The sequence below is a fragment of the Archocentrus centrarchus genome, chromosome 8 (assembly GCF_007364275.1).
Source record: "Archocentrus centrarchus isolate MPI-CPG fArcCen1 chromosome 8, fArcCen1, whole genome shotgun sequence".
NCBI classification, from domain to species: Eukaryota; Metazoa; Chordata; class Actinopteri; order Cichliformes; family Cichlidae; genus Archocentrus; species Archocentrus centrarchus.
The window spans coordinates 7,432,345-7,449,149 of NC_044353.1; the positions used below are offsets into that span (position 1 = coordinate 7,432,345).

The 16,805-nt window shown below is 38.3% G+C and overlaps 1 protein-coding gene across 10 annotated transcripts in view; it reads left to right on the forward strand.

Moving 5' to 3' along the window:
* Positions 1–16,498, forward strand: part of LOC115784866 (cell wall protein DAN4-like) — a 40,593-nt gene extending 24,095 nt beyond the window's left edge. For 2 of the 10 annotated variants that reach the window (XM_030736234.1, XM_030736238.1), the window contains exons 9-16: positions 925–1,440; positions 2,466–2,480; positions 2,666–2,686; positions 3,084–3,238; positions 3,811–3,864; positions 6,285–8,559; positions 9,674–9,723; positions 10,115–12,519. In XM_030736234.1, the coding sequence (XP_030592094.1) occupies positions 925–1,440; positions 2,466–2,480; positions 2,666–2,686; positions 3,084–3,238; positions 3,811–3,864; positions 6,285–6,362 (839 nt within the window). In that variant the 3' untranslated portion in view covers positions 6,363–8,559; positions 9,674–9,723; positions 10,115–12,519. Of the gene's footprint in view, positions 1–924; positions 1,441–2,465; positions 2,481–2,665; positions 2,687–3,083; positions 3,239–3,810; positions 3,865–6,284; positions 8,560–8,866; positions 8,891–9,444; positions 9,767–10,114; positions 12,564–12,686; positions 12,802–13,367; positions 13,655–13,935; positions 14,154–14,918; positions 15,079–15,574 lie in introns of those variants that run through there. The other 8 variants (XM_030736236.1, XM_030736243.1, XM_030736240.1 and 5 more) reach the window with 8 other exon arrangements.
* The last annotated feature ends 307 nt before the right edge of the window (positions 16,499–16,805 follow it).

The following is a 16,805-nucleotide window of genomic DNA, read 5'->3' on the forward strand; positions in this document are numbered from 1 at the left end:
AAGTACATATTAGACCATATGTACTGTCTGTTAAGATGAATATTTCCTTCATTTATCAGTGCTTGTTAAGAGGATGCCAACCAATCTAAATGGGATGTATGTGACGCTAATTTATTAGTCGACTAAACAAGAAAAAAATTTGACTAACCAACTTGTATGTCTGGTACCAACTAGTGACAATAGAAACAGTTAGTCGACTAGTCGCTTACTTGTAAGATTTTTCTCTCGTTCTCATTTCTTCCCTTTAAGGAATGACATATGGTCTCTTCAGCCAAACTGGCAAAAAGTTACGCATGCTGTCGTCACATTTAGATTATTGTAATGGCCTGTTTACTGGCTTGGACAAATCATCTCAGAGCCTTTCACGCTGTGGAACAGTCTCCCACTACAACAATGTTCAGTCGACTCTGTGGATTCTTTCAAAAACCACATTTCTTGTTTAAACAGGCCTCCTGCTAAGAATTTGATTAAATTATTATTATTATCCATTTTGAATTGTGACTGCTGTCTGTGAAAAGTGCTTAATAAATAAGCTTTGCTTACTTACTTATATCCCTAACCTAAACAGCTGATACAGAACTGAAGTTTTAATTTTCAGTAAATCGATTTTTGTAAGCAAAAATCATTGCGTTACTTCAGAGGACACGAACTGAAACCCCAGACATGTTTGTGCAAGAAAATCCCAGAAGATCAGCAGTTTCTGAAATACTCAGACCAGCCCGTTAAAACATCTTTCTCCCATATTCTGACGCTGGGTTTGAACGGCATCAGGCCGTCTTAACCAGAGCGGTCAAGACGGCCTGATGCCGTCAGCTGTGTATCAGATATAGCTGGAAGTGTTTAATCACTGATTAAACTTCATCTTTAAACTTTTTTTTTTACTGAGTTTTCTATTTTAACTCAAAACATTTCCACCACCAACAGCACCAAAAATGACAACATCTTCTACAGCAGCAACAACAACAACATCACCAGCAACATCAACCACAGCAACAGCACCACCATCATCACCAAAAATGACAACACCCACATCTTCTAAAGCAACAGCAACAACAGCATCACCAGAAACAGCAACCACAACAACAGCACCACTGTCATCACCAAAAATGACAACACCCACATCTTCTAAAGCAACAGCAACAACAGCATCACCAGAAACAGCAACCACAGCAACAGCACCACCGTCATCACCAAAAATGACAACACCCACATCTTCTAAAGCAACAGCAACAACAGCATCACCAGAAACATCAACCACAGCAACAGCACCACTGTCATCACCAAAAATGACAACACCCACATCTTCTAAAGCAACAGCAACAACAGCATCACCAGAAACAGCAACATCTACATCATCTACAGCAACAACAGTATCACTGGCAACACCAACAACAGAATCAAAACCAGCACCATCATCGCTGTCTGCGCCTGGAAAAAGTGGTAAGTTATGTTAATAACACTTTATTTGATATGATGTATTGAAAAATACATTAAAATGGGTTCTTTATGTGAATTCAAACAAAACTTCTGCCAAAACTTTAACGATCTGAAAATACAATCGGCTACCGTCACCATAATCATAATTTCACCGTCTCATCCACAGTGGAGGTGACAGTGTGAATGCTTTCCATGGAGAATCTCAGCAAAGTAAATCAGGACAGTTAATCAGACAATGCTTAGAATTCAGAAACAAGAAGGTGTTAAACATAGATAGACAGGAAGTGCTTAAAAGATAAATCCTGCCTTCATTTGGCTTGCTTGATGATTATTAAATCCTCCAATCAGCCACAAGGGGCAGCAATGAGCACATTCTGCTCTCAAGAACAAACTCTGGTAAAGCAGCCGGAGATGAGACTTATGAAATGAACTTTGCAAGAGAAAACACTTTTGCAAAACACTTCCTTTTCCTTCCTTCCTTCCTTCCTTCCTTCACTAACTCAAAATAATAAAATATTATGTTTAATTTGTGAGGATAAATATGGATCCATGGTTTTCCAGTGCTGAAAAACAATAGTCGTCATAGGCACGTGAGCCTCCACTGAAAAGAAATCGCACTATTAGTTAAGATACACATAACTTATCAAAACAGAAGATACTGACTGCAGTTATGTTAGTACAAGTTATTTTTGGACACTTTTTAAAAAAAATCAAATTAAGTTGAAGGACCTGCAGTTTCATAGTTAAAGCTCTTAAAGTGCCGATCATTACAAAACATACAGGTTAAAGGACAGCACAAACCTCTGTCTGCAAAACTCTGTGTGGCATTGACCTGTTGTACTGTATTGTGTTTCTTAATTTTTAGGATGCTGACAAATTCTAATATTAAAAACAACAAAATAAGCAAACAAAAAACCCAGACTTACATATTTAATGTGACAGGTTTGTTTCTGCTTTGTGTATGAGGTGGGTTTTAATACTTAGTTTGCAGTTGTACTCACACAGTTTTTCCTGTTTTTCCTCCACAGATAAGAACATCGGAGGTAAGTTTTTTGTTAGTCCAATGAAACAAACAGATTTGGTTGCTACAATTGTGTATCAACAGATTTGCATTATCAAGATATGTAATATAACAATATTTTCTCCTTTATGTATCAAAACAGTCAGTGTACTACAAGACACATTTAGTTTGTAGTTGTACTCACTCAGTCTTTACTTTCTTCCACAGCTTGTGCTACTAATGAGACAGGTAAGCTTGTTTTGTTTTTTTAATTAAATTCAATTTTATTTCTTTAGTTTTTGCTTCAGTAAAATGTGAACAGACATATTTATTAGAGTGACAGATGCTTTAATGAAAGTGATGAATTCAAAAGGGTTCAACTCCACATAGTTCCAAAACTGAAACAACATTAATTGGGTGCCATATTTGTTAAATATATGAATCTTACACCATAGCCACAGTTTGAGGAAAAAAAATGTTTTAAATCCTCTCCTGTAAAAACAAACAAAATGTTTGGGAATTGGGCTCTTTTAGTTCATTTGGTTAAAGCACATTAACTTAATGATTAGTGTTTCAAATGCATAGATATGTAGTATCCTGTCAAGTTTTTTGGACATTAATACATGTTCAGTCTCTTCTTAAACAGACATCTTCAAGCTACAGATAGTGATAGCGTTCCTCATCTTCACCAACGTCCTCGGGCCGTTGGCTGTTTACATGTACATGCGCCGCCAGAGGAATAGAGAGAGCTTCAACGACGTGAATCGAAACATGCCGGACACAGTGCAAATGACGATTCAGGTACAGATATTTTCATAGACTGTGGATGTTCAAGAATCTGAGGGAGGAGTTTGACTGCGGCCCTTTGCTCCACTGGGAGCCCAGAGGAATAAATAGAGGGCATGTTCAGGATGAATAACTGAAGTTCAAGGGGTGAAAATAATAACAGTCCAGTGCAGTAAATCATTGGCAGGCAAGAAGGAAGCGGGCTGGGCTATAGCATGTCTCCTCTTTTAAATCATCTGAGAGTTTCATCATATCACAAAGATTCATTAAACATTTTCACAATTTTCCTCACAGTGCTGGATGTTAAACTAGGATTGAGCCACACATGCAGATAATGGGAAAAAGATGCAAAAACATCCACTGCAGTGACAAACTTTACCCCTATAAGGGCACGTGTTTAATTAGGGCATTGTATTATTTTTAATATCCTTTTAAGTGATTCTTAATTAAGGTAATACATTTAAGTAACAAGAACATCAGAAGTGACCCTGATCTATTAAACTATGGGCAGGGTCCATTTGTAGTTAGACTGTGGTGAAGGTGATGGTGCAGCTTTAATAGCAAGTTCTTCTTTTCTTCTCTTTTAGCCACAAACACTCGACCAAATTGAAGATAGTGGAGAGGGTGCAGTTTTATTGAAGGTAATTATGGCTGTACAACTACTTTCATAGATGGTCTCTCTAAAAGGCGTTTTTTTTGTGTGTGTGTGTGTGTTTTTGTGTGTTTATCCATTCAGTGGTGCATCTGGTGGAATGCAAGACAAAATGAGACTTAAATATCTCCTCAAAAGCCCCCCCAGGGAGGGAGGTAGATGACTGACATGGTACAGGCTTTCTGTCCAAGACAATGTAAAAGGCAAAAATCTGCGCTTTTGAAGTCCCTGTGGCAAAAACATATGGTTGAGAGCCTTCGATGGTCATCAGATGATCCTCAAGGCTTTGACTGAAACAGAATAAAAACATCACCTAATAATAAAAACTGTTAAATTCTCTGCAGTATTTTGAATGAAATACTATTACTCACAAACCTTTTGAGAGTTGACCCGATGACCTGTTGCCTCTTCAATGCTGATGTTCTTGGGCTGTTTTCTTCCAGTCGGTTGTGGTGTGAGAAGATGGCGCAGGACAAGAAGAGATCACTGTCCCACTTTGGAAGTGGAGTAAATATGACTAGTTATTTCAAAGTTCGCTATTTTGTCCATCTCTAGATTACGTCATAATAAGTGTGCTAAATATAACAAATGTCTTTTAGAGCCCATCCATCCATCCATTTTTTTTCCCCGCTTGGAGCCTATCCATTATTTATGTTAAATGCTAAATCATAAAATTTTTATGCTTAGGTTCTTGGCCTCCTGGATGACTTTGTGTTGCTGGTGTTCCATCTTTGCAGCAACCTTGATGAAGTCTCTTCTCCAAACATGAGAAGTCTTGAAAAATCTAATTTAAATGGGAAGGGCAACTAATCTGTCCACCTAATGTAAATCTAATATTTTAATACAACTTTTACAAATGAATTTTTAATACTTACCAATCCTTTAATGTCCAAGAAGTGAGGAAACATTTGTAGTGCATCAGCTGAGTGCTGTGGATTGTGCAGTATTTGCTGATGATACTGGAAGGTTTCTCTGTTGTGTGGTGGAGAAGAGATATGACTTCCATGCAGTCATCTGCTGTTTGCTGGTCACGTGTGCTAACTATGGTGGGTCTTGAGGATCTGAGGCCTCCTCTAAGCACCATTTAAATGCGTTTTAAGAAAGCCTTTGTTGCTCTGTATGTCATAAATGTGTTCCTAGTTAAAAGAAAAAAAGCCATTATTTTGCACATGGACTGCAGCGCAGCTTTTATGGATCCTTCAAAGCTGGAAACCGTGACACAGCTGCATGAAACTCCTTTGTTGCTGTCTTAACATGACTCCTGGAGATGGAAAAAAAAAAGACCAAAACAAACATAATTACTAAGGATCACTGTGTCCTGTAAAATAAAAGAAAGTCATGTCTTAATCTGTGTTTTTTTTTCACACATGTGTGCGACAGTGATGTCCACCATTAATCACCTGGTGGAATCTTTCAAACTCCCAGTTTCTTCATAATTTTTAATCACAGCCATTCCTGCTGGCTTTGAGCTCCATAGTCTTAAAAAATGAATTATGAAGGGAAAGAAATACAAACTGAAATTCAAAATGTTTATATAACTTATTTTTCCATATAACTATAATTATTATTTAAGGCATTTGTCGTGCAGATTTCTTGCATAGTAACTGTCCAAATGTTCACTCCCCAAATCACTTGTGTCACTGCTCGAGACAGATAGTTAGGATACAGAATCTGTCAGACTTGGAGGAGATGGTTCTTTGCCCCCTTGTTGCAGAACAGACAGATCTGAAGATGCTGTATTTATTAAGATTCTTATTCTCAATTGCTTAAGTAGACATTCTGCAGCCAGCTGTCTCCAGGTTAAAATGCAAACGCTGTGTTTTTTCTCTGCAGACATGTAAAGGATTTAATGCTCTTCCATAATCAATACAGATGAGAAAACCTATTTCTTTGGCTGCCAGTTCTGGAAAGACATCCTCATCCACTTCTACACGTGGTCATCTGCGACCTTCAGTACTCTGTCCTCTGGTATGAGAAACCTCTGGACTGTAGAGAGACAGCCAGCACTTTATTTGCAAAGTACTCTTACTTGCTATCCCCTAGCTTTATGCAAAACTGACACCTTACCAGCACTAAGGAAATGAGAGTAGTCATATCTATGTGACTGATCACATCTGATTACTATCACTTCAACAACGCTCCATGCTGTAAACATGCTCAAGTTAGGCAGATAGAGAAACTGCAGTTTTGAAACTTCCACACTGGCTTGATTGCTGCTTGGGTCAGCACAGCTTTGATTTGTTAGGCGTCACCCCTGTCATCCACGGACAGGTGTCAAGCCTATTTACAGCACTGTATCACCAGCTTTCATTAAAAATGACCAGGCCAGGTGCTTCACCAGTCCAGTAGACGCTTCTTTAGTCTTGGTAATGCACAAACACTTAACTCTTTTCTGTCTTTGTCTTACAGACTTCGCAGTGTTCTGTTATCATAAATCCACCTGAAACGACCCAGACCGAAAAACGTCAAAATGGATTAGGGCATTAGACATGCTGAGCTCATAAGAAGCCGCGTATCTGTGGAACCTGTCACATAATCTGAATACGAGGAGCTGCTCTGCACTGCTTGGTAACAGTCCAGGAGGAGCAAGTCTTTTGTGAATGTTTCTGAGCCCAAAGAAGGATGATCTTGAAATGTGAAGAGAAGAAGGACTGAACAAGCCGCAGTGAGTAACTGCTCTGCAGTCTCTACTCAAGCTGGTGTGTTGGATTAACCAGGAAAGGAACTGCAACAAGGATGTGACTGAGAAAAAAATTAAGGAATTTCTGTGCTTCATGTGAAATGTTACCTTTACTCCATTGCTTGGCTGAGGACTTGCCAAAGGAAGCAAACCGCGCTGGAATGTTGGTGTGGATGTTGGAGTCTACTTTAACACAGACAACACAAAGTCCAAATTCAAAGCTGACTACACAAGCCTTTTTAGATTAACTCAGCTAATTTAACACACAGCTAACAGGAACTACTCACAGGTGTATTTACCACTGTCTGTATGTACCTGCCTTGGAACCGCTTACAGAGGCTGGTTATCGTGCTACAGGACTTAATTTTTTAATATTATTTTTTGGACGTGTGAAATGTATTTGTATATAGCTATCTGCATTAAACTGCTCCGCTGTGCAGAATAGTATATTAGGTGTGAATACAAAAAGAGAAAAAAAAAGTCCTATTTTTATGTTAAAGGGCTTGTTTGCTGTGTTCTTAACTATGTCTGTTCCACAAAGTGTCCATGTTTGAAAACAGTTCTAACTGGTGGCTCGGTTTTTGTTTTTTCCCGTGGCACGTGTTTAGTATATTGTGATTTAGGTGTAAAGCTAAAGGTACCTAAAAAATATAATTGGAATATTTGCTTCATGCACAAATGCATTTTTAGCTAAGCCACCAAAGCAGATTAGATTTTACCTAGTCACTTGTGACTAGCTGTGTAGCTTTACCCCTAAAATGTGATCTTATCTGTTCTAGTGTTCTAGATAAGTTCTGACTTGTGTATTTGTGGTGAAGAGAAGATTCCCTACTAGAATGCATATGTTTACACCTCACTGCTAAGATAACCGTCTTAGCAGTGATTAAGTATTAAGATATACTTGCTCTTAACCAATTTAAACATGCTTTCAGCTTTTCATACTGCCTCATTATGGCACTTGCATATGAGCAATATCATATAATATGTATTTATCACAAAGTAACATCATTGCTATCTCTCACTGCATTGGTAATATTGTAGACTAATGAACAGCTGGCCCTACTTGTTTGCTTTTCAATTGGAATTTGTGGAATGGGTTTGGGTTTGAGCTCAGACAAGCGTCCATTATTTCCATACATACTCGTTAATGTGGAGCAACAATGCCCAGGTTAAACATGTGGAATTTACGGGGAAAATAACCTCAATGGTTGTTATTTTATGACAGGGATCATAAACAGATAAGCTTAATCTCAACTAGGCTGGACTTATAAATCATATAATAAGCTACAGATTTCAAACAAACTGAAAAAAAAAAAAAAAAACACATACTTTCAGTGAAAATTGTCCCATTAAATCAATCATCTACAGGGATTTTTACCATCTACTCTTTGTCATACTTTGCAAAATCGTTCAGATGCTTGGACCAAACACTTTGACAGGCTGGTTCTGTTTGTTTGACACCACGAATAGTATATTACATGTAATGTGTGACTTTCAAAATATATCATTGTTTTAAATATGTATAATTGTGCTACAATATAACGCCACATTTGGATATCTGGAGTACCTGCCTGTGAAAGAAAGATAGTGTGGGAATGTTTTTTAAGACCTGGACTGAGTTGTTTACATGAGCCAGAGCAGCTAAAGTTGTTATTTACGGTAAGTGTCTTTTTTTTGTACTACATGTATTTTGAATAATGTGAATAAAAATATATCATAAATAACAAGCAATGAGTGTTGAATTCTTGAGCTGAATAAAGCCCCAGATAGCAAAACACTTCGGGGCGGATCCGCCTTCAAGTCAGCCGATCCGCCCCACCCTTCTTGCTCTCCGGACTGGGCCCGCCCCACCTACTGACAGCGGATTATCAAAACGCGGCTCCGCCACGGCTCCACGGCGGAGCCCTTCAGCAAACTCGCGCCTTTCCCCACCCCCCTCTTTTTTTCTTTTTCAAAAGTCAACGACTGCTGTCATAAGGAGAGCAGGAGCAGAGCTTCTCTAAGGTAAGAACTGTAAGCTGTTCTGTTAAATATTCTTCATTCATGGCTTTACCTGTACAGTAAAGTTATCCTGGTAGGAGATAATTAAGGTTTTATTTATTTTTTATTCAGAAATGTGAGATTGTGGCAGCGGAGTTAGCTTATAGCACATTAGCTACTGGCCTATTAGCTAACACAGCGGGAAGCTGTGAGGTTAAAAGAAAAAAAAAAAGCTCCTCCGGGATTTATTTCGGTGGGGAAGGCGATGTGATTTGGTTAACTGTCCAGGTAGCTGATGTTACAGCAGACTGAACACATGAAGGATTTCATTGAGCCTCTCCAGGACTGACTGCAGGTAAAGTTAAGCTAACACAGCCTATTGTTCTCCAAATTTAATCTGAGAGCATCCATCAGGTTAAAGTGGGTCTCACGATTTCAGGTGTTGCTGTAAAGTATTTAATAAGCTTTAGAAATGGATTTAGTTATGTCTCTGCTAAGACTTTTTTATTCAAATTTAATTCTTTTTTTCTTATCCTTGAAAATGCTTCCATTTTAAAATTGTCCTTTCAAGGATTGAAAAGTGCTTGATTTTGGGGCACAGTGCTTGAAACTGCTTAAAACTGTAACTGCCTTAAAAAATATCTGAATAGTTAACTTATGAGATGGAAACGAACCTGCACGTCTGCATATGAGCATCTCCCCAGAAGACAGTCTGTGAGAGAGTGAGCGGACCTTTAGGAGGTCACATTTTTTTAACCGGCCAGAGTGGGGCTTTAATTATTGTTGGCTGGTTGGCTAGAAAACCGCAAATTCCAGTAATGGATAAGACCAGTATGGAATTATAATTAAGTCTGAAGAAAACAATCCTTGCAAATTCCCCAAGCGTAGGTATTCACTTCTCGCGAGTAAATTGAACAACTCCTGTGCGTTGAAAGTGTATGAACCCTATTTATTGTCTTTGCTTGACCTTAAACTTTTCCACAATGCATATTTGGACTCTGACTTACTGAAAGTCCCTATTGATACAATTAAAATACTTTAAATTACCAAAGTTTAATATCCAACATGCCACAAAAAGAAAGATTTTCTGTAGTTTCATCATTATAATCATTAATTTTATTTATGTCTTCTGTTACAGATCAATTCAGCCTGCCTTCCCCCCTCCACCTTGTCTGCTACCTCACTGAAGTAAGCCAAAATTCAATCTTAGAGTTCATTTAGACACTTTTTCTAAAACTGCAAATAATTTCTGCCAGAAATATTATGTGTGTGTTACAAGGGGAGGGAAACCTGAGCTTGTAATATGCTATCAGAAATCTTGCACACGCACATCTGTACTTAAAAAGCAACTGTAATGGACGTTAAGCTTTGACTGTTATAATATATTCTTCATTTAAAAAAAATAGCTGTTATTGCCAGTATAAGTGGCTATAACAGCTTCTTCTCTGTTTTAATGTGTAAGTTCTGTCATTTCAATGTTTTGTCCTGTGGTCTAGGTTGAGGCTTGTTTGCCTGCTTTAAAATCCTGTCTGGTCTCAGAATAATAACAAAAATGTGTTTCTAAAATTTTTATTTTTAGATAAAATGAATAGAAAGACTCTACCTGTCTCCAACTCCACCTTAAGAAGGAGGGCCCGTGTAGACGTAGAAAACCGACTTAAACAAATGCGGGATGACGCCACAAATTTAATTGACTTTCAGATGACAACAGAGAGGAACCTTGACCATGGACACATCAGTGAAGAGCATTTTCATGAAAGTCACACTGGAACTGATAATCCACACTGTCTAGACACTGAAACCGGTGCTGGTTTTAGTGAGCAAGATGGCATGGAGATAGATCTAGGCCTGTCTGAGGATTTTGAGGATGCTGCTTGTGATGTTCAGACTCAGACATCTGAGTCTGATCATTTTGATGATGAACTCCAAGACTCGGTTTCACTCTCTGACAGTTTATCCCACTGGAATTTCGTATTTCCTTGGTCGCTTTGACAGCATTATTGGCCATACTTCGCATTTACCATTCTGATATTCCAAAGGATGCTAGGACACTCCTCAGAACTGAGACAGAATACTCAATTCTTGAAAGGGCTGGAGGACAGTACCACTATTTTGGCATTCTGGCTTCTCTTAGAAATACATTGTTAAAGTTCAAACACACGTTAGCAGACAGTTTCACTTTGAAGTTACAAATCAACATAGATGGACTTCCTTTGTTCAAGAGTTCTTGTCTGCAGTTGTGGCCCATCCTTGGTCTACTATTAAGTGTTCCCATGAAGGAACCTGTAGTTATAGGTTTGTTCTGTGGACCAAAGAAACCAAGTTCAGCAAAAGACTTCCTTGAAGACTTTGTTACAGAGTTACAACAGCTTGAAAATGGTTTTGATTTAGAAGGTAAACAGTTAAATCTCAAGCTGCATACAGTCATCTTTGACACACCAGCCAGGTCCTTTATTAAAAACACAAAGAACCACAATGCCTACCATGGATGTGACGAATGTGTGCAGCCTGGAAACTATATTAACAGACGCATGACATACCCATGTGCAGACTATGCCCTACGGACAGATGAATCATTCACAAACATGGCCGATGAGAGTCGTCATCATGAAGGACCACATCCATTTATTGGCAGTAGTGTGGGTATGGTTTCACAGTTCCCTCTAGATTACATGCATTTAGTTTGTTTAGGAGTTGTTAGAAGAATGCTACACATCTGGCTCAGGGGTCCTCTGAATTTTCGATTGCCTGCGAGCATAGTGGAAAGAATGTCAGCAAAACTGTTAGAAATGCATTCCTTTATTCCTGTAGAGTTTGCACGGAAGCCCAGATCTCTGAGGGAATTGGATCGTTGGAAGGCCACAGAATTTAGACAGTTTCTCCTGTACACAGGACCTGTAATGCTAGGCACATTTCTGGATCAAAATATGTACTATAATTTCATGCTACTCTTCTCTGGTGTTGCTATTTTAGTTAGTCCTAGACTGTCCTGCCACACACAGTATGCCCGTACTTTGCTGAAATGTTTTGTTAGTCACTTTGGTGAAATATATGGAAAAGATCAAATTGTTTATAATGTACATGGTTTGGTCCATCTAGCAGGTGATGTGCAACTACATGGTTGTCTGGACTCATTTTCTGCATTTCCTTATGAAAATTATCTGCATAAGCTTAAAAAGCTCATCAGGAAACCAGAGTTCCCCCTTGCCCAAATAATCCGTCGATTGTCTGAAATTAGAATTATGGAAGCTCCTTTAAGTTGTACCTCTTTTAAAAAGCCACATTATGTTGGACCAATTATAGGTGGACTGTCAGTGAAAGCACAGTATGGTGAAATGACCTGTGATAAGTGGACTGTTAAAGTTTCAACTGGGGATAATGTTTTTGTTATTGGAAATGATATTTGTTGTATACATAACATTGTAGAGTGCAGTGATGGAGTCTATGTGGTATACAAGGAATTCTCAGATAAATCTTTGTTCTTTGATTATTTGAATATTTATAAAATTTCACAAACATCAGATTCATTCAAGTGTGTTAAAGTGTCAGAGCTTGTTGTAAAATGTACTGTTTTGCCTCATAGAGATGGTTTTGTGGCCATACCAATGTTCCATGCCTTTTAGGGACACATCAGATTTTTCTCTGTACCTGTCTATTGTCCTTGCTGGCAGTATAACTTAATAGCTATTAAGGCTGTTTTTTTTCTAACAGGCATTTAAAATGTCGAGGATGATACCATTTTGTTATATTATTTTCTAAGCAAAGCAATTGTGGTAGTGTTGCTGGTTGCAGCTCTTTTTTTTGTTATTTGTTGTTGTTTGATTTCTTTTTCCACTTCAAGATGTTCCATTTGGTCGAGTTCCAGAGCAACAAAGCAGTAGCAGTAGTACCAGAAAACTGGTGCTGTGATGGTGCTACCTACTGGCCCAACTATAGAAACGATGAAAGAGTGGATAAGGCAGTAAAAAATGTAGAGGAACCAGGACCAGACTGGAAGACATACGATATCAGAATTATCAAATCATGTGGTATGCAATTTCTAATACACCTCTGCCTATTTTAATTAAATACTGAAATATATTTGCTATTATATTTTATGTGTTTAAAGACAACTGTGTTATCTGTTGTAAACTCAAGTTTGTAATTTGTAGATCAGTACTTTGAGGCACGACAGCTTCTGAAGAAATCGCTTACATGCAGCACATCAGACCTTCAGTCAGAAGAGGAAGAGGAGGAAATACGACCAAAAAGGAAGCCAAAGGCAATGTTAGTATATACATTTTTTTTTTCTTTCTAGATTTGCTTTTTTTGGTCATCATTATTCAAAACACAGGCAGCACAGTAGTGTGGTGGTTAGCACTAACATAACAGAATAACATCTAGAAGGCCTGGGTTTGATTCCCCCTTGGCCCGGGCCTCTCTCTCTCTCTCTCTCTCTCCCTCTCTCTGTGTGGAGTTTGCATGTTCTCCCCGTGTCTGTGTGGGTTTCCTCCCACAGTCCAAAGGCATGCACTTACTGGGGTTAGGTTCATTAGTCACTCTAAATTGCCCATAGGTGTGAATGGCTGTCTGTCTCTCTGTGTTGGCCCTATGACAGGCTGGTGACCTGTACAGGGTGTACCCTGTGACAGGTCACCCTATGACAGCTGGGATAGGCTCCAGCCCCCCCCATGACCCTGAACAGGATAAGCAGAAGAGAATGGATGGTATTCAAATCACAGAATTCGAAAGCAATTAGAGTAGTGTACAGCTTGAGTAAAGTAAAAAAATACATGTTTTAATAATGACAAATGAAGTATTAAGTATTTTTATTTTTCTATTCTGCTTGACAGTCATTTCTTTGGGGACTCTGACAGTGACACAGAAGAAGTTTACCTGAAAAGGAAAGCCAGAGCTGCAGTAAGACGCCCACTACAACCACCTGCTCCAGTTATCCAACCACCACCTTTCACTGGGGCTAGCATCCACACAATTGCTTCTTCTGCAAAAACTCCATCACCACCACTGCTTGCCCAGATGGAAAATAGACCAAGAGATGAGCCAACTCCTTCTTCAAGCCATGTCTACAGGCCTACTTGGAAAGGGGGACGGTATGGCTCAGACACAATTACCTGCTCTGGTAAGCAATCTCTTAAACAGCTAGTATTCACCTTTCAATGACTGATAATTACATCACAAATTCAGTTATTCTCAGTGTAACGTGAAAATAAACTCATCGAATGCAACAATGCATTTCTTCCTGAATGTACACTGATTTTTCCAAAAGTGTATACAGTAAAGCTTGAATAATCGGTATATTGTATTCTTTGTAAATATGAATACTACACTATAGCCATTTGCCATGTAATCCAGTTATTGGAAAAGATTACAGCAAATTTGTCTCATTTCTTCTTCCAACAGCTGCAGAAGTTCAAATATTGAGCTTACTGGAGTACATTAAACACCAACAAGACCAATTAACCACCAAAGTAAACTATCTGACCAACAAGCTGAACTCAACTGTCCAAGAAAGAGAAATACCTGACCCTGTACAGTTTCCACTACAATCAATGGAGGAAGTGGAGAATTTTGAGAAATGGCTCAAAGATCCTGCTAACTCTCACCTGAAGCAGAGTGTGGTGAGTTTTCATCTGATTACCATTCTACTTGACATTCAACACAAAGAAATCCCACTTTTGTCACTGTCATGGTTTTGTATAATACGAATGATGCTGTTTATAATGAAAAGCTGAATGTTAAATATTACGAACAGCCAGATCCAGGTTTTTACAGTCCGGATAAGATGTGGTTATTTGCCAATACCCGTGTTCAATTGATAATCTGTATCTCTCACTGAAAGGCTGGAAATGCTTCTTTGTGAATAAGGAAATGTTCCACTTAACTCAAATGGCATTCCTAACTTTTTAAAATGAAATGTGAGAAATACGTGTAAATAAATTTACAAAGTATGTTTGCATTTATGTGTGTTGGCTGTGCAGCTGAAGTGAATTTATATTTAATCACACTGACAACAATCAGTTATGTTTAATAAAAGTATTAAACTGTTTTATGTGCACTGGTAAAATTAATTAAAGCACCTGTCATAAAAGTGAGGAAGATCATCCAGCAGCACAAAGTGCTTTTATGCAGACTCTGTACTTTCATATTACCATTTTGACCAGGGATAAGTAGTAAGAATTGCAAAATGAATAGCCCTTTCAGGAAAAATGTAAAATGATTATTTTTTAATTTTTCTATATACCCACATTTGAGCTGGCACACGGGACCTTTTTGATAACTCAAATACAAATGAAGCTGTCTTTTGTTGTTGTGTTTAATTGCCTGCAACTTATTTTTTGTGAAATGTGTTTAAACTTTTCCCATTATTTCCTCTCCATTTTTAGATTTCTTCACTGGCAGCCATCGGGGGGCATGATCCAAGAAGTATCACATGGAACATTCTTTCCCGCATGTTCCACAGTGACATTGGACAGAAGATAAATTGGACAGGGGCCAATGGAAAGGGAGGTTTCTCCCAGATGACATCAAAAACAGTACTCTTGGGTAAGTAATTGTAATAGATTTTGCAAATGATTTGATTGTCATGGTTTAATGAAGCACAAATCTTTTAACTCTGAGAGTTGTATTGTATCATTTCATTGATAATGCCAGTTATGGGCTTTGGAGGACAGTTTTCAGGTGTACCTTTATTCCACTCACTGATCACAGCACTCTTTCAAATGAAAAACTCCCCTTTGAGATCTGTGATGTTCCTCTGTGGTACATAGTTGGATACCCGGACATGACTGCATTGATTGGCAATAACTGATGCTGTTAAATATTAAAGATGAGTTGTAAATTTTTGGAGTTTTTTCCCACTATGTCCAAAGCTTACAATCAACATGCTACACTTGCTGGCCACTTTATTAGGTACATGATGCCAGCACTAGGTTGAGCCCCCTTTTGCCTTCTGAACTGCCTTAATTCTTCATGGTATAGATTCAACAAGCTGCTGGAAAGATTTCAAAGCTTTCATATAACATATACCTTGTGTGTATAGATGCAGTAAGAAAGACCCACGTGTCCCGTGCTGCCACAGAAGAGGAGATTCGGAAACATGCCATACGATGGTTCAATCTGGCAGCAGACAGAGGAAGAAGGCGGCGTCCTCCTGTTACCATCCCGAATCAATGCTGAGGACTTCAGTTTGTTATTGTTACTGTTATTGTTCCAAAAATGGTTATCTTTCAGTTATTTGTCTGTTAATGTTTTAATGAAGTACAGTAATGAATCAATGCATCACCTGCTTAATTAATTTGTGATAGTATTTCCTTTCTTTGCCATTTTACTTTTTCCTTTACTGCATTTTGTTAAAGAATAAAGAAGTGTTAAAGGATTTATAGTAAATAAACAGTATTCTTGATACATTTATGATCCCATTATTTTTGTAATACTCATATGCTCATCTTGTTATTCAAATGGAAAATTAGGCTTTAGATAAGGATGCCGTAATTGTTAAAGATTTTTCATTTTCCCTAAAATCAGTCTTCATGTCCAAATAGATATTTTAGCTTTAACTGTAGCTAGCATGGCTACAGCAATTTTTAATAAGGGATCCTGAAAATATTCTGGCCAAAATAAGCTGTTATATGAACGGATTCAAAACGGATCCGTGTCGGATCAGTTTTTCCACAGACGGCTCCGTAAAGGATCCGTTTTGGATAACCTGAAACGTGGACGGGTCCGATTTGTATCCGGTCCTGATCTGTTCCTCAACCGTGATCCTGATCCGTTACTGATCCGTCCCGCTGTGCAAGTGGACTCCGATACGGACCGGTTTTGCGGGTCCGTTACGGAGTCAGTGGCACATCCGGGGCGGATCGGGGGCGGAGTCATTTTGCTATCTGGGAGTGTTCTCCTTTTGGATGTAAATAGTCCATGTAAATGTTTATGTAAAGTAACCTGATACATCATTGTAGTGTTCCCAGGTAGCTTGCTTTTTTTTTTTTTTTTTCTTTCTTTCTTTTATGTTTTTTGGTGCCTTGTTTTTGTAAATAAAGATTTATTTTTCCTTTGACTATCTTCCCTTTGTGTTTTGGTCCTGAGTCCTTGGAACAGAAGCAACTTCCAAAGCACAATGCAGAAAAGATATATAAGTCATTAAATAAATCAAGTTCACACCAATGGCCTTCCGCACTACACCAAATAATGATAAAATTGATTTTTGTTTGATAATTAAATAACCAGAAAGTTCAGCTTCTTGATAACAAACAATAACAAGAAGCACTCTC